General features: G+C 36.2%; 1 protein-coding gene across 1 annotated transcript; it reads left to right on the top strand.

Moving 5' to 3' along the window:
- The first annotated feature begins 14,914 nt into the window (after nt 1-14,914).
- Nucleotides 14,915-16,641, top strand: LOC122282811 (photosystem II 10 kDa polypeptide, chloroplastic). Its single transcript, XM_043094847.1, has 5 exons — nt 14,915-15,170; nt 15,268-15,326; nt 15,613-15,668; nt 16,234-16,286; nt 16,398-16,641. The coding sequence occupies exons 1-5, from the start codon at nt 15,014-15,016 to the stop codon at nt 16,490-16,492; spliced, it is 420 nt and encodes a 139-aa protein (XP_042950781.1). The 5' UTR covers nt 14,915-15,013; the 3' UTR covers nt 16,493-16,641.
- Nucleotides 16,642-19,336: the final 2,695 nt, after the last annotated feature.

Genomic DNA, 19,336 nt, shown 5'->3' with positions numbered 1-19,336 from the left:
AAATCTTGGATGTCATTTTCATTTTTCAGCCCATAAAATTATAAGTAAAAAGAAAAAAAAATTAAAAACCAGATTAAAAAAAAAAAAGTGTTATGAATGGTAATTGATTTTATGGCTAATAAAAGTTACTAGTCTAAGAGTCTAATATGTAATAAACTAATAATAATAACTAAGCTATTACAAAATTGAAAGGCTAAACAATTAAAAAATTACAAACATAAACATGTCCAAGGTACATTGTATCAACATTACAAATCATTGAATACAAAATATGAACAAATAATTAAAAATTGAATATTCTAAAGAGATTTGTCAGTTGTGGCTTGTCTTTGAGTCAAGGGGTGTGACACTTGGGGCGGCCCGGGCTTGAGCACATTTTTATGTTGCAGAGCTGCTAGACGTCTATGTATTACTACAAAAATTAATATTAAAATTAATAACAATGAAATCGAAATCAATATAAATAAATTAAAATAATAAAATAAAAAACAATTACCAGGAGGTCCAAATCCAGACTGATCACCACCCTCATCGGTCTCCTTAAAATCTAAAATATCCAGAACATAAATATCATTTCCTATCGTCCAACTCTGTGTGCATATCAATGCCTCTACAGTTGTAGGAGATAATAAACTACGGAAATGATCCAATATACGACATCCGGTACTAAAAGCTGACTCTGAGGCAATGATGCTAATAGGGATGGCCAAAATACAGCGGGCACTCTCAGAAATGATGAGATATTTCTTTGAGGCATTCTTCCACCATCCTAATATATCGAAATTATCATCATCATCTTGGACCATATCCACTGACAAATAATTGTCTAACTCAGAAACCACCTCCATAGTTGTCTTAGTCCACGGCATTCTGCGCTTCTTTGTAGGAGGCCCGGTCACAGTGTCTGTAGAAGGCGTTGGGGTAGGTATATGTGTCTTCGATGTAGTACCACCCTTAATTGTATTAAACTCATCATACAATTTTTTCAGGGTATCTCGTGCCAATTCACCAATAAGTTCAGTCCATACCTGATCGTGAACAAGTCTCAACCCATATAACAACCCTGAAACTTTCAGATGGGGATCAAGAATAACAGCCACATATAACAAAATATTCATTCTAGTCAAATCTCCCCAATACTTATCATATTTTAGCATTATGGTCACTGTCATCCCCCTCATCCTTTCATTAGAACCCCTACACATATCTTCTAATTCTTCTTTTACCCTATATATTTGTTGACAAAATCCATGAGATGTAGGGTACAAAGAACCAAATATATTCAATGTGACATCGTAAAATAATCCAAGAAAATCAACGAAAGTAGAAACTACCACCCAATCCTCATCATTAGGCTTTCGTAATCCATCGTGCTCATCAAAGTATTTGACATATTGGATGTCTTCATCACCCAATAATTGAAAAGTTGTCTTATATTCTTGGGTTGCTTCCAACATCAAGAAGGTTGAGTTCCAATTGGTAGGAACATCAGTACAAAGACCCTTCTTCGATGTTATGCCTGTAGCCTTTGCAACAACTTTGAATTTCTCCAATCTAGAAGGAGAATACCTCACAAATTTCACAGCCATTCTAACTCATGCAACCGAGTCATCAACATCTTTCAACCCCTCAGTCACAATTAAATTCAAAATATGTGCAGCATATCTAACATGCAAATATTCACCACCCAAGAATGTCTTATTTACAACTTTAAGATAATTCTTTAGATATCCCAAAGCGACATCATTAGACAATGCATTATCAACTGACACAGACAAAACCTTTTCCAACCCCCACTCCTTTATTGCGGCCTCCAAGACCTTCCCAATCGTCTCACCCTTATGATCAGTTATTTGACAAAATTTAATAATCTTTTTGTGCAAAACCCAATCAGCATCAACAAAATGCACAGTCAATGACATGTAATTCATATTTTGGATAGAAGTCCAAGTATCGGTAGTGAGGCAAACTACCAAACCCGCCAATTGGCCCCTCAAAACCTCTTTATCACGGATGTACATCCTCTTAATATCCTTTGCCACAGTGTGACGAGAAGGAAGTACAAATCTCGGTTCCAACTCTTGGAAAAATTCTTGGAACCCTTTACCCTCCACAAATTCTTGGAAAAATCCCGAAAGCCCTTTAGGGGTTTCAATCAATGAAACCCCTCAATTAACATGTATGCATAAAATTATTAAAAATCATATATAATGTCATTCAAATATTTAATATCATGTATAAAAGAGCATAAAATATAAAATAATAAATAAATAAATAAATAATTTAGGGTTGATAGTAAGTTAGTAACCATTTCATCTTAGTGGTTTCAATCAATGAAACAAAATAATTGGGTTTCGGATTGGAACCCTAATTTAATTTGGGATTCCAATCCGAGACCCTAAATCAATTTAGGATTTCATTTGAAACCCCTAAATTGATTTGGGGATTTCAATCAATGAAATCCTAAAAAAAATAATTGTGTTTCAGATTGGAACCCTAATTTAACTTGGGATTCCAATCCGAAACCCCAAATCAATTTAGGGGTTTCATTGATGATGAAACCCCTAAATTGATTTGGGGGTTTCAATCAATGAAACTCCAAACAAAATTAGGGTTTCGGATTGAAACCATTTGGGGTTCCAATCCGAAATCCTAACCTCTAAATTGATTTAGGGGTTTCATGATTAAAACCCCTAAATCAATTTAGGGGTTTTCAATACAATGAAATTTACATGAAAAACCATCAATTTAGATGGAATCCGAGACAATCACAGTAAGAAAAGAAAACCCTAACACTGAATACAGTCAATACACATGCACAATGATCACAAATCCACAGCACACAAGTCACAGATCCCATCCTACATCTCCGATTCAACTCATCCTTCCTCCAATATCCGATCAAAACTCAAAAAAAAAAATAAAAAAAAAAATCAACGGAGAAAGGAGAGAGAGGAGAGAACGAGCTAACTTACCGTGAGGCGTGCGTCCGGCGTCGTGCGTCGTGTGAGAGAGAGGAGAGAATGAGAGCAACTCCAAGGACTAGTTGCGAGAGGGAGGAGGGAATGGGGTACTGGGGTAGGATAGAGAGAGAGATTTCGAGAAGAACTACCGAAGGGAGGGGGCGACGCCGAGGGGGGGGGAGGGGATTTAAGGTTTTTGTTAAAACTAAATGAAACGGCGTCGTTTTGTAATGGACAAAACGGTGCCGTTTCATATATAAATTGGTTTTATTATATACATATATATAATATAATATAATATATTATATATAAGTAAACAGGGCGAGGCGGGGGGAAAATGGACCGGGGGGAGGCCGTATCGGTCCCCCGCCTCCACTGGGGGGCAACCCATACGGGCGGGGGGGCCCCCCACCTCGCCCTTGTGTGCGGATGCCCCGCCCCGCATATGTGGGGGCAGGGCGAACGGGGCAAAGCAACGGTCCCGAGGCCCCGCTGCCCACCCCTAAAAGTGTCAACAATGTGCCAACCAAAAATGCTTCTTTCCTAGGTTCCAATGATGGGATTTCTAGGGAAAGCTAAATACTTTTCCCCTCCCAAGTAGGCACCTCTCATGCCAAAAACCCTAATCAAGCCCCAGTCCTAAGCACTAGGCCCTTAGTTGCCAACTTTCACTGGCCCATGATGGGCCTCCTAGTGGGCTTGGGTGCCTATTATTTAAGATGGGAAAGGCCCTTGTTACTTCCCAAGGTCTCTTCATGCCAAAGCTTAGTCTAATATCTAAGTGGGCTAAGACTAAGATAACAAAAGTGGTAAGTAAGGACTTAGCAAAAGTCTGGGTCAACACACATATCCCCGTTCATGACAAATATCATGCAATGCATCTTCGTATGCAACTAGCAGTATGTAATAATCACAACAACAAAAAAGGGAGACTTTGTGCTAGAACAAACTAAAATGTCCCAATATATAATTTAACCATAGATAGCCCCTTACTTAAAAGAGGTCCAGATATTAAGGCATAAGTTAAACATAAATCTGGGAGATGAAATCTCCTTATCACAAACAAAGTTCATAAAAAGGTAGCTCAAAACAACTCTCTGATACGCTTCAAGGTGAACATGACCATCTTTATGAACAATAATATTAACTCCATCTTTCAGTCGAGATTGAGCTTGTTCTCAATTATCTAAAGCCCAATGGAGTTCATCACCATTTTGTTCATCAAAGGCTGGTCTTAACACAACTTTTATCGTTCTGGGGAATGATAGTGGGATTACCACAGTGACATTCCTTAAAATTTCAGTAAGTTAAAAAACTAACTTGCACAAAGATAAGATATACATAATTAATAATAAACATGAAATTTATGTATGATTTGCAAAAAAATTGTATTTTCCATTCATCCAAATTCCTCAACGTCTTTCCCAAAAAGAGTTTTGATGCACATTTTCTTTCGGATAACATTTTCTTAAGAAAATACTTCTTGTTATTAGAGTCATTATAACATAACATATGGTATCATCACAGTTCTTCATTTGCATTGTGAGTATCGGCCAGTAACCGTAGTACAACTCATGTTGAAATTATGTTGTCTATAGATTCATTTCTCAATGCATTGATATTAAACATTTCATCATCATAATATATCATTATCATCATAACATATGCACCCATCAACATTAGGCGCCATATACAACTTCGTTTCAGTATTTTTTAAAAATGATCAATTCGAAGCCCATTGACGATTTTTACCACTCAATTTTTATTCACTTCAGATTGGACATAGTAGTTCCACTAGGATATTCCCCCAATCCTAGCATTGGGTTGTGATAAAATATTTTCATGCTATGCTGTTGGATAAAATATTTCATAACATGTGTTCATTTTGTAACGTGTATCAAGTTTTATGCAAAAATGACCTTTTTATGCAACATGCTAAAAATTGTATCCTTTCATGCTTGTGCAAGAGTAACATAACACATGCCATGTATTCAAGTAGCCAATGCTCCATGATGTATCATATGAAAATTCATGATCAAAATGACATTTATAACATGTACGGTGTTTATACAAGAATAATAAATAAATTATTCCAGAGTAAGTTAGAAACTAACTTACAAACTTTTTGAATTCTATGGATCATAGCTTGCTCAAATAAAATACGTAATAGAGTTAAAATTCTAGGATAAAAAATTAGTATTTGCAAATCTGGCCTCTAATTTCCTGAAATTGACATTTTGGCTCAGAACTTTCACTATTTATAAATTGGCCCCAAATTTCATCAAATTGCACAAACTTCATTTTCTTTTCCATGTTATTAATCCATATGTGATATTGGAATTACCAAAATCAAACATCCACTATGCTAATTTCATCCAACCCTTGGCATGCATTATGACTTGATTTACACCATATGTGATTTCTAGCCTATAATATCCATGAATGCATGTGTGACCGAATTTTTTCATGTAATAAATAATAGATTTGATCCTAAGGACATTTTAACAACTTAGATTCAGGTCACATGAGATCCTATCAACATTTATGCATTAATCAACATCAAAACATCACAAAATCTCCAAATCGAGTATATGCATGATGTATCTAAGTTCTCTTTGACAAATGAACTCTTGCAGCCTAAATAAATCATGCAATCTAACTCTTATCTTGATGACAATATGCTTCCAGATGTTTATTACTTATGATTTCAAAAACTTAATTAAGAAATCCAAGATAACCTCACACAAGTGGAAGCCGAAACAAGCTAGATGATCAACCCAAGATATTGATTTATAAACCTATCATGAGATGCTATTTTATTCAAATATGAACCTTAAATAAATCAAACAAGACATTAGCTAAACCTATAATATCATATCAAGACATTTCAAGGCTAAAGTTTCATCCCAAAACAATTTATACAAGCAAGACTCCAAATCTTAACCGAATTGTACCTCTCAAGTTCAACCTTATGTAGCTCAATCAAATCACCATTATCATGCCATAAATTAAAGCCAAAAATGTTAATCTATCACACAAAAAAAATATTAGGTAGAGTTACTCAAAAAACCATAGCTTTTGAGACACTCAAGCATCAATTACCTTCAAGGTGTTCACTCTAGCTTCACGGTTTCACTCATCTCTCTCACACTAAGAGTGTTTTGCTCTCAAGAAGACCAATGAAATGCTTGAAGAAAGTGTGAGAAGAAGTTAGGGATGAAGAGTGGTATTTATAGGGTTCAATTGAAGAAGGTGGAGGTGCAAATGGATGGAAAGCTATACAGTTTGCTGAAGTGAGGTGAGTGTGATTAGTGAACTGTTCGAGGGAGTGCATGCTTGGGTTTCCAACTTGAATAGTTGAACGACTCACTTGATTATCCCATGGAAAATGACTATATGAAGGCCATTGGTGTAGAATTTGAATGATTTCAAGAGTTGGAAGAAGAATCACATAATTCCTCAAGAGAAACTGAGTGCATGGCTAGTGGTTTGGCTTTCCAAAATTGTCCAATTTTGAGCACCCTGGTCCTATCTTTGTAGTCTGTTTTAATCAAATAGTAGACACTATTTAAAGTAGGTTTTCCTGGTGTGTATTGAGGTATGAATAGTTGCCATTTGGTTTAGCTTGAACAGAAAATGAAGAAAGGGTTGAATGAGCATAGGTTCAACCGAAATAAGTGTCCTTCGGTTTTGATCATTGTTTCGGCAAAATCTAAAGGTGTCATGAGGGTGATTTTATGACATGTTTCTGGAGTTGGAGATGATGCTAAGGGTGTGTGAAGAAGGCTGAGTTTGCTGCATAAAATATTCTAAAAATCATTGGAGGTTTTAGCATGCTTCACTTCCTAGGTGGAATAGTTTCCTGCTTTGAGTGTTTATGGGAGCTGTTCTTGGATCTACATTAGGTCTGGGTTTTCTAGATTTAGGTGAAATGATAAGGATTGAATAAGTTGCAGAAAACCTCTTGAGAAAGTTGTTGAAAAGCCAAGGTTTCAATGGCTTGTTCTAGGGGTGCATCGGTTGCACTTTGATGCATCGATTGGTGAGCTTCAATGGCATTGACATGTCTTTTCTTCAAATGAAAATGGCTGGATTTGATTTAATATTCTAGGGTTGCCTAAAAGTGATGCAAAAAAAGAGGAAAAGATGAAAATTACAAATCAAAAGTCATGGGAACTAGAAGAAAGCTTGGCAAGTCATGATGTTCAAGTTACTATTCATGGCAATGATGAGAGGTTTTGGAAATATAAACCTAAACTCAAGTTAGAAATCTGACCACGGTTGGAAAACAAACCCTAGGGGCGTGTGGGATGGTTTTAAGAGAGAAAACCATTTGCATGGTGGTAATAGCCCTATTTGCAATAGTGAATGAGAATCCTAAGCTTTGTCTCCAACTGTTCAAATCTTATTAGGCTACATATTTCTAAGGATTTAAACCTTTATGTAGGCCTTGAAATGGGCCTTTCCTTGGGCCTCATGTTTAGATCTGATTGGGCCTTTCCTTGGGCCTCAATAGCTCACTAAGTTGAGCCTTAGTCTTGTATCTTACTAAGTTGGGCCTATAGTATTGGGTCTATCCTTGGTCCTTATCTTATTAAGCTTGGACCTTTATTATAACCAACTATTGGGCCTTCTTCAAATCCATCTAATTCTCTTGGCTTGCTATGGACCAAATTCCAAGCCCATTAAGGTAGCAAGTTTCCTTCATGGGACTTGTCATCCGACTATTGACTTATTGGCACTTATTTCCTAAAAAGTCTACATTACTCTAGAATCCTAAAAAAATTACTAACTAAACAAATGGTGGAAGTTATTTTATCAAATCATGATCCAAAATTTATCTTTCCTTAAAGATCCCAACTTCCATTTGACTAAGATCATGGGTTACTATTGTCTAATCCTAAGTTGTCGTTAGGTGGGGTGTTACAGGAGCTAACTTACATGAAAAATATTTTTAACACTATGGTAGCGCTAACGCCACTCCTTTCTTTGCATCATTTGAAGCAACTTGCTTTCTTGAAGACTCTAACCGGATGTAAGACTAAACACTTGACAATCACAAAGTGTGATTTTGGCCTTTATCCAATGCTTTTTAAACTGAGGGAGTGTCAATCGTATTTTTTACATTCGTCTGACTCTAGACATGCTTGAGTATGAGACTTTTAATTTTGCCCATCCATTTACCCTCTAGCCTTGCAGGGTGGCAAAAACTTATTGGAATAAGGTGTGCAAGTCTTATGCAGTTTGCCTTTAATCAAATCCTATAGTTTTTCTTCTAATAGGGTCACCCACATGGTTCAAGACCATACCTCTAAGACTAGATGATATGGCCTATAGATTCATAATCTTTTTTCCGCAGGCTCACTCTGGACATTACAACTCTTATGTAGTATGGGCCTCTGTGTACAACACATGTTGCCTCTAAGCGTTTCAGTGTTATCTTGGAGAGCTCTTACATCCATATCAGTCTCGTCCTTGACCGTTGCTCACCCTTGTATTGAGAGTCGTCCCTTTCAGAACTACCATCCTCTTTAACTCTTCGTTATTTTCCTATTACGCTCAACATAGTTTTGCTCACCTATCACTGGGTGACAGTCCTTTATCGCCCAGTGCCGCTCTCCTTTTTTTTGGACTAGCTTCACTTTTCTTGCCTCATTGTCTCATCTTCCATAGTACCTTGCCCGTGGAAAGGGGTCTCTTACCTTGATTCAGCTTGGTCCTCACATCCTCTCCTCCTTAACAAAGAATCTCTCCCTTGAAATTCAATGAGGACCATCCCTTGAGATGGAACTTTAAGGGATGGGCATGAGGTTGGGCATTCTTTGGCATTCTCTGTCGATGATGGTTAAGGTGATGACCCATTCTTTCCTTGGTCGACCTTCTGACCTTCATCGTCTATGATTTGGACAAGAGTTCCCTCCTTTTGTCTCCTTCATTGGCTACTCTGGTTGCAACCGTCTCTGCTACTAACTCAATTCCTAGCTCCTCCACTAGATTCAGCATTACAAGACATTGGTGAGACTTTGCCTTTGTCCTCTTTTTCATCATCACATTCTAGAATCTTCCGCTTCTCTCCTTTCTACCTTGTGGCTTCATCAACATGATCCATCATCTTCAAGATTAGGGCCCTAGCACTCTGATGATCCCCTTCATTTAATGATGTTCCTTCTCGATTTGCCAGCATTTTCCTTCTAGCCTTGTAGCTTCGCGTTGTCCTTCAATGAATCAATAGATTACTTCTAGCGGTACAATTTCATTTCATGTCTTCCTCTTTTCTCACACCATGATAATAATTTTGGAGTTATAGATGTGTAACCAAAGGGGCTGTCTGAAGGCTTAATTATAGTCGCACTCTTGCCTTCGATTTGACCAATCTACCTCTACCTGTTGCATTCCAACTTATTTACTATGGCTCAAATAAATAGGGAAATTGCTCCCACATGACCTGCTCACTTTCTTATGTAAACTCATTGTTTTTCGAGCTTCCCTATTGCACTTTTATTAACAATATGGTTTTCGACCATAGTCTCTATTCTTTCCAGTCTATGATTTGTACTGGCTTTTCCTTATAGGTGAGATTTGCTTGCAATGGAACTAGATTTGGATTAATCATTCAAGGTTGTTGATTCCTAAAACTCTTCATCAAGAAGGAAATGTGAAACAAGTTATGAATCCCTTCGTATTCTTTTGGAAACACCACTCTATCTACTACTGGGCCTACCTTCTCTAATACTTGATAGGGTCCAATGTACCTTGAGCTTAGTTTTCCATTTAGCTCAAACCTTTACTCATTTCATAAGTGATACTTTGAGATACACCCAATCACTTTATTCAAATTTCAACTCTCTCATTCTTACATCAGCATAGCTCTTCTACCTACTATGCACCATCGCAATTCTTTTATGTATGAACTTTACTTGCTCTCTCATCTCTTGTATGATCTTAGGCCCAATTATCCTAGCCCCCAAACTCATCCCAAAATAAAAGCGATCTACATTTCCTTTTGTACAAAGCCTTGTAATGGGCCACCTGAATAGTCACCCAGTGACTATTGTTGTAGGCAAACTCAATAAGTGGGACATGGCTTTCCCATGAGCCTCTAAAATCCAATACACATGTCCTTAGCATTTCCTTCAGCGTATGGATTGCCCACTCCAAAGTCTCTAGGCTTGGGTCAATATCCTAGTAAGTTGATACAATCTATTGAGAGCCCATTATCTCGTACATTGTTTGGCCCAGTGGTCAAAGGCCGTAAGTGGAGAAAACTAAAAATAGAAACTACCAATGAGGCCCAGAATAAGAAGCAAATAAAGTTAACAAGGAAGAGAGGTGTACCTGAAGGAGAAGAGGAGTTACAGATTGATACAAGGAAGAAGCTGCAAGTGGGAAGTAATGAAGGTAATGCTTTGGACTAAACATTGATGACATAGGTGGAAGCTATTTCACAACCCCGCTGGAAGCAATGAAGCAATGAGTTGGAATTCCCATGGGCTTGGAAACCCACATGGAATCCATATATTTGAGACCTTTTCAAGAAGGAAGCTCCTGATGTTTTGTTTTTGTAAGAAACAAAACTAAAAGCTTGACGTATGGAATCATGTAAGTATCAATTTGAATTTTAGAATTATATGGCTATTGACTGTGAGGGGAAAAGTAGAGGAATTGATTACTTGTGATGATGATCATAGCATGACTTTGCATATAATGAGAGTTTGTGGGCACCTAGATATGGAAGTTAGATCAAACACATCGAGTTTAATAAAAGCACTAAACTGGAAGGATGATACTCCATGGCTTGTGTTTGGAGATTTCAATGAAATCTTTATTCGCATAAAAAAATTGGTGGAAGGGATAGGCTTAAGAAGCAAATGCTTGAATTTAGAAGTGTATTAGCTAAGTGTCAGTTAAGGGATTTGGGGATTTAGGGTTTAATTGCTCAACATTCACATGGTGTAACAGAAGAGAATGTGATGAGTGTATCAATGAGAGATTAGACATGTTTTTGGCCAATTCTCAATGGTGCAGATTATATCCCACAGTGATGGCTATTCATGGAGTGGCTACTTATTCAGATCATCTTCCAATATAGATAAATACAATTGGTGAGAAACAATATAATGAAGGAAGAAAGCCATTTAGATTTGAAGCTATGTGGGTGGGGGAAAAGGAATGTGCTAACATCATTGAAGAGTCCTAGAACTATGGAGGGAGATAGAATAACATTTGGACAATTATGCATTTGATCTCAAAGTTTGGAGAAGGTCTATATAAATGGAATAAGGAAAAATTTGGGAATGTACAAGCAAAGCTCAGAAAAGTTAACAGGAGCCTTCAATCGATACAAGAATCAAATCCAAGGTTCACAAGGACTAATGACCATAAGGTCTAATACTAAGTCACTTTGGCTTAAAGAAAGTGATCAAAATACTAAATATTTCCATTCATAAGCTTATATCTGTAGGAAGAAGGACAAAATAACAAAGTTGAAAGATGAGTCTAGGGTATGGAAAGAAGGGGACCATAAAGACAATCTCATTATTGATTATTTTCAATCTCTATTCTCTGTTGAAGATCAGCACAATGTAGTTTCTGTCTCAGATCAATAAAAAAGTTACAGACCAGATGAATGAAGATATCTCAAGACCTTTCTCTGCAAATGAATTGGTAATAAATTTGAATCAAATGCACCCTACAAAAGCACCGGGCTCAGATGGCATGTCGTCTATATTCTTCAAAAGATACTGGCACATAATTAGGGATTCTATTATTGCTGCTGTTCTTCAAGCTCTGAATTCTGGTGAGTTTCCACAAGACCTTAACCATACTTTCATTACTCTAATCCCTAAGGTCAAGTCCCTTGTTAAAGTGGCTGATTTTCACCCAATTAGTATTTGCAACATTACTTATAAGTTGATCTCAAAAGTGATAGCAAACAGACTAAAGTTAATAATGCCTATGATAATTGCTGAGTCACAAAGTGCTTTTGTTCCCAAAAGATAGATCACTGATAATGTCCTTATTACTTATGAATTGATTCATTTCTTGAGGCAAAAGAGAAAGGGAAAAAATGGGTATATGTCCCTTAAACTTGATATGAACAAAGCATATGATAAGATGGAGTGGGGCTTCTTAGAAAGGATGATGATAACATTTGGATTCTGTCCAAAGTTGATTAATCTTATTATGAAGTGTATCAAACCTGTTACCTTTTCTATGCTTGTTAATGGGATTCCAAAAGGTCCTATTGTGCCCTCTCGAGGGCTGAGACAAGGGGATCCCTTATCTCCTTATTTATTCCTTTTATGCATTGAAGGTCTTATTCCTTTTCTGTGCTTGTTAATGGGATTCCAAAAGGTTCTATTGTGCCCTCTCGAGGGCTGAGACAAGGGGATCCCTTATCTCCTTATTTATTCCTTTTATGCATTGAAGGTCTTATAAGCTTATTAAGACAATGGGACCGAAGGGAAGCAATTAAAGGAATAAAAATCTGTAGATATGCCCCTAGAATAAATCATTTGCTATTTGTCTGCAAATAGTGTCATTTTTTGCAAGGCAATTATGGAAACCAATAGAAAAGTTCAAGAGCTCCTTAATAGTTATGAAAGAGCATTAGGTCAGAAGATCAATAGGGACAAAACTGCCATGGGTTTTAGGAGAAATGTTATGATGAGTTGAAGCATGATATTATATCCATATGAGAAATATTTGGATTACCTCCTATGGTTGGTAGGTCGAAAACACAAGCATTTTCAGTGATCAAACAGAAAGTATGCAAACACTTCAAACATGGAAAGGAATTAGCTAGTTGTCACAAGGAATGAGGGAAATCCTTATTAAAGTAGTGGCCCTTTCAGTTCCAAAGTATGCCATGATTTTCTTTAAGCTTCCTGAATCTTCATGTTTTGAATTGGAGAGGATGATGGCACAGTTTTGATAGGGTCAAAGAGCAGATGAAAAAATGATTCATTGGATTAGCTAGGAGAAGATGTGTGAGTCAAAGTTTAGAGGTGGGTTGGGCTTAAGGATCTAAGAATTTTTAATATGGCACTTCTGGCTAAACAAAGTTGGAGATTGTTGCAAAATGAAGACACTTTGTTGTACAAGATATATAAAGCGAAGTACTTTCCAAGAGTTAATTTTTTTGAAGCAAAACTGGGAATTAATCATTCATATGCTTGGAAAGGAATATGGGAAGCATGTAAATTGTTGTATAAGGGCTGCTGTTGGAGAATTGGCAATGGACATTCTGTTAAGATTTACAAAGACCCTTGAATCCCAGGTTTAAATACCAATGAATTCACAGCTGGTAGTGCAATGGATGAGATGGATGATACTGTTGATTCTCTCTCTTTTCTTTTCTTTTTTTTATCTGAAAAAAGCAGGAGTAGATGCAATACTAAGAAATGAGAAAGGAAGTCCTACTGGCAGCTAGTAAAGTGGAGAATGAGGTGGCTACTCCTGAAACTGTTGAAGCTCTATCTATGTTAAGGGTTTACAATTCTGTGTCACCTGGGGCATACCAAACTTGATCCTTGAACGTGACTGCCTACTACCAGTTCAGGAACTCATCCAAGAAGGAGAGTCTATGACAATGGTGGACAACCTGCTAAGAGACATCAAAACACTGATGAAAGCATTTGCTGATTGTCAAGTGCAACATGTCCATTGAATGGGCAATGAGGGAGCTCATAAATTGGCTACACATGCTTGGCATGTAGACAGTGTTGAAATGTGGTGGGACAATGTCCCAAATTCAGTGTCACGAGCTATTTAATTGGCTTGATGCAAACAATTTGTAATGGTTTGGATGCAATCAAGTCTGTTTCTGTTTTCCTTAAAAAACAAAAATGCCATATAAACGATGTAGAAGGTGTAGCAAATAAAAGAACTAAAATTTTCATCTGCAATCTTCATTTTCATCTTCATCTTTACTGTTTTTATTGATTTCTAAAATTTTGATTCGGTATTTGTGATTGTTTGAATAAATATGCATATTAGGATTTTAATATGACCATCTGGTTGCGTTTGGGACGAGGCCATCTAGATTCTTCGATCTATAAAAACACGTCTGCAAATAGCACATTTGACCCACCCAATTGTTAATCAATTAAGATTGGAATCACAATAATTCACGAACTCTTGTTTTGAGGCCGCCCCATCGATCGATTCGATCGACCCAAGCTCATAGATAAGATATATATAGTAGAAACTGTAATGAAAACTCTAAAAAGATAGGAAGAGAAATAACGACCACATATTTTTAGAGTGTGGGAACAATCGTGATCATCGTCATCCTCCCATTAATGAATGGAATTGGAATCTAATTACATTGAGGTTAAATATTACACTTTCATTCTATCACGTAGAATGCGACATTTTTATTGTTTTTAGATCATTTTTTATTTTTATAAAAATAATTTAAAAATTCATGATAAGCAATCTGAATTTACAATAAATAAAAATGTGATACATATAATATTTAAACTCGTTCAGATTTAGAGATACGATAAGATAGTTTTAAATAAAAGTTAAAAATTAAATAAAATATTATTTTTTTAATATTATTATTATTTTAAAATTTGTAAATTATTTATTTTATTTTTATAGAAAAATGTTAAAAAATTATAATAATAAAATAAAATAAGTTAAAACATTCTCTCAATGCAACCCAACTCTGAAACGAACTTGAAGTGATATGCAAATCAGCATATGATTTCTGTTTCCAGGAAGGTTCATGCATTCCAATCCAGTGGCCATCAGTACTCCACGTGTCCCGTGAAAGGACGAGGTTTAGGGTCCGCTTTTGCCTCACACAGAACTGGCCAAACCGAAGAGAGAGCTAGCTCGGGATTTGGATAATGCTTTGCAAAACCATATCAAGAGTTTAGCCACACAAGATCTGCCACGTGTCACATGGCAATCGCCACTCTGTGGACGGTATTATCATGGGGATGATGGTATGAACTTTGGGCCAACGCGTGCAAGTAAGAAAGCAAAGAGGCAAAGACCAAAAAACTTAATTTAAGCTAAGAAGCAGAGACCAAGCAGCAATGGCGGCATCAGTTATGGCTTCAGTGAGTCTAAAACCAACTCCTTTCTCGGTAGAGAAGTCAGCAGTGAGAGGGCTTCCCTCTCTTGCAAGGACTAATTCGTCATTCAAAGTTGAGGCCAGTGGAGTGAAGAAGCTCAAGACTGACAAGCCATATGGTATTTTTATTATATCTATATATACGTTAATTAGATGCATGCCTGCATGTGTGTGTGTGTGTGTATATAATATTGATGTTATTTCTGTGTTATTTAGGAATTAGCGGTGGCTTGAACTATGAGAAGGGAGTAGACGCATCCGGGAGGAAGCAAAAGGTACGTAATTATTCTTAATTTAAAAACTATTTTCTCATCTTCTATGGCCATGATTACTATCACTGGCCGCCCAGCAAGCATATATATATATATATATATATATTTCCACAGCTTTCTCTTTTCTTTTGTCACTTGAAGTAGCTTAATTTTGTAATTTGTATTTTATTTTTTTGGGTTTAAACAAATGAATTCAGCTTCAATCAAATTGATTTGAGTACTAAATCTCTGAATCCCTTTAACTTCCTTTTGATCTTTGCGATTCTCTACACAAATGAAATTGATTCAGGGAAAGGGTGTATACCAATTTGTGGACAAATATGGCGCTAATGTCGATGGATACAGGTAATTATATATATATATATATATATCGTCTTTTATTTATATTTTGTTGTTGATTCAAATTACTTTTTCTGTCATGTTTCGGAAAATACCACTTTTGTTCGTCATTGTGTAACTAGTAATGTTGTTTGTTCTCATTTCTCTCTAGCTCATAATTTTCAATTATTTAAAGCCTTTGTCATGTTGTTGTTGTCTTGGTTATCCGCTTTGAACATCTGAAATCATGATTTTGAATCGAATTCTCGATACAAGAAAACCAAATAGATATTAGCTCAACTCATGAGAAATTTGTGCCAAAGGTGGCCGGGAAGCAAGCAAAACAGACACCAAAATTCTAATTTCAGTCTGAATTTGTAATTCAAACTTCATTAAGTTAGGACCGTACTGAGTATCCCGTTAATACAAATGAGATAAAATATTTTTAAAAAATTAAAAAAATTATTATTATAATATAATTTTTTAATATTAATTTTATTTTAAAATTTGAAAAAAAACATTATTATTAATTAAACACAGCATATGCTTATTATTGCATCTTTCTTATTTGAGTCGATTGATTGATGTGCAGTCCTATCTACGACACCAACGATTGGTCTCCAAGTGGTGATGTCTATGTTGGTGGTAAGACAACCTAGCTATCTAGTGTTGATAAATTTTATAACTTTGAGGTTGTATTTAGAAAGATAAAATTATTATTTTTTTTTTATGTTTTTTTTATTATAAAAATTGCAGGTACCACCGGCTTGGCCATATGGGCAGTTACCCTAGCTGGTATTCTTTTAGGAGGTGCACTTCTTGTCTACAACACAAGCGCTTTGAGCCAGTAGAAATCCAATCATGTTTTCTTATGCTGCAACTATAGTATATCCAAAAACATACTGGAAGTACAACCTTATTTGTAATGTTTTAGGCATGGACATGAATTGATGCCTGTTTTATGACTTCTAATGTGAATTATTCTGAAACTATTCTTCTTCGTCTTTGCGGCCATAGTTTGATGGAGAAAGACAATGGAACCACTACAACAAATACCATTTTCTCCCAAGACTATTCTTATTTATAACTTTTGTGGAAAAAATCCTATTCTCACAAATTTTCATCCTGGAAGGCTTGTGAGATATAAGTTGCCACAAAAAATATTATGTCCCACAAGTGGTTTAATTCGTGGGAAATATGTAGTTGTTCTCATGACACATCCCCCAACAAGAGCCTAGGTATTTCCCACATCTATATATGTAGCATTCATAATTTGATACCTAGATGAGATGGCCAAAATATTGCAAAACACACTCACAACCATATAACATAATTTACATATCAATATTTGTAACATTCCAGGATGTCCTGGTGTTCATTGAAGGCTATGGAAATACATTAATGTTTGCTGAGTGGGAAGGACAAGATGGTCATCAGCATGCATATGCATACTTAGTTTATAACCCATATATGCGACTAAGTACTATATATACTCATACAACTTGGCTCCAAATTAAACACATAGCTTCATTGAATTCATGATGTGAGACAACAACTTTTGATCTGCCCAGATGACCACCAAATAGCCTCTTCATCCGCACATTTTAGGGGCTGATAACAACCTGAAGAGATAGCACAAAGATGTTAGCCCATAATTGAACAAGTGCCTCAGCAAAATAGCCTTACAATACAACAATCATTAAAAGCACAAATGTCCACAGATTTCCTGACATAAATCTCCCTTAATATAACTGGTCATTTACAAGAGATCAAACTCAATGTATATTGTAAAATCCTCCAGCAAAGCCAAAATCAAAGAGAAAAAATATATGAGGTCTAAAAGCAATGGAAGTACCGGAAGCTTGGCTAGAAGTGTGCAGAAATAAAATCTGGACATAGTATGCTCACATTCATTAAGTCAACCACATGTATATAGGTGTTGAACAAAAATTCTCTCAAGCTAGCTCCACCCTCGGCTAGCTCAAGCCCTATCTATATATATATATATATCAACTTGTATATATAGGTATTTATATATAGGAAATAAAGAAAATAATGGCTTATGGCTTTCTATAGTACAAATAGTAATTGATTAGGCATATATATACACTCACAAGCAAGAGAGTTGGATAAGGCTACAATATATAGATTATCCAAGAATGATAAAATACCAATTCAGCCAATAAAAGATTTCCCTACAAAAGGTCAAAATAGCACATTCTTAGCCATTTCCTGGTTATTAGTATACAATAAAGTACACCACAAGGTAGAAGCCATATATATGTCAGTATGATCGATATCACACAAAAACATAATAACTTTTGTAAAGGCCAAATCAGAACATGTCATACTCAAAATATATTACCAAAAAAGTTTGATTATCAGGTTTCGGTTCTAGCTCTAGCCCATCTTCAACTTCAGGTTTGGTTTTCTATCTCAAAAATGAACAACAAATCAATAGTTCCCACTAATAAAAACAAATTTGCTATCATAAATCTTCCTAAATATAAATGGTCATTTACAAGTGATCAAACCATTTGGTGCTATGATAGGTACTAGGAAAAACCGGTGGTCTACAAACTATTTCCTATCTAATCCACAGGGAAATGAGTGATTTTCTATTTTATGGTGGAAACAATCTACACTAATTCAGAAACACCAGAGAAGACAAAAGGTATGTTTATAAATAGTAGGTGAAATACCTACTCTAGCACCCAGTACTCAGCAAATCTCAATAGCCAGTTTAGCAAGGTATAATTCCAGCAAAAAAAGGTTAAACTCTATATATGCTAGCAAATAGCAAAACAACCTGGACAAAAAAACAACATAGAATGAATGAAATGCTAGTCCTTAAGTTTAGACCTGAGTAATGAAGGCCGTGGTGGGGGAGGGGGTGTATTGCTCTACTTTGTAAAAGTCAACTCATTTTGAAGATTCTTCATTTCTCTAAATCTCATATTCATGCTGAGATTAAGTTAAATGAGGGAAGTAATGTATCCTGGTTCCTAACAGTAGTGTATGGTCATCCTGAGGTTTTAAAGAGGCATAAAACGTGGGCTTTGTTACAATCAATTATTTTAACATTAGGCTGTGCTTGGCTTTTGATGGATGGTTTTAATGACATCTTACACATAGGGGAAAGATGGGGGGAGGTGTAGAACAGATAGGCAAGTGGAGGAGTTTAAAGATGTTTTGTACGATTGTCATTTGTCAGACTTGGGTTTTTGTGGACCTCAATTTACATGGTGGAATGGGAGGCAAAATGGAGGAAGCATCTCTGAAAGATTGGATAGGTTCTTATCTAATAATGAATGGAGATCCCTTTTCCCAATGATGGTTGTTGAGCATCTTCCTATTGCTTATTCAAACCATTAGGATGATTGTGTGGTGGAAAGAAAAGGGTCTGGCTTTAAGTTTGAGGCTGTGTGGATAGATTTAGCTGAGTGCAAACAGATTATTGCCTCATCTTGGGAAATGATGGGAGGAGAGAATGATTTTTCAATGGTTTTGCAGAAGATCAAAAGGTGTGGGGAAAGGCTTCAGTATTGGAAGAAACATAGTTTTGGCCATGTAAAGAAACAGATTGCTAGAGCTCGTGACAGACTTCATCTTCTATATCAGGTTGATCCTGATTGTTTGAGGGCTAATGATCATAGACAAGCGAATGCTGAGATGCACAAGTGATTTGAAAGAGA

This window comes from Carya illinoinensis, chromosome 11, assembly GCF_018687715.1.
Source record: "Carya illinoinensis cultivar Pawnee chromosome 11, C.illinoinensisPawnee_v1, whole genome shotgun sequence".
In the NCBI taxonomy this organism is placed as follows: Eukaryota; Viridiplantae; Streptophyta; class Magnoliopsida; order Fagales; family Juglandaceae; genus Carya; species Carya illinoinensis.
This window is presented reverse-complemented; position numbering and strand designations above follow the sequence as displayed.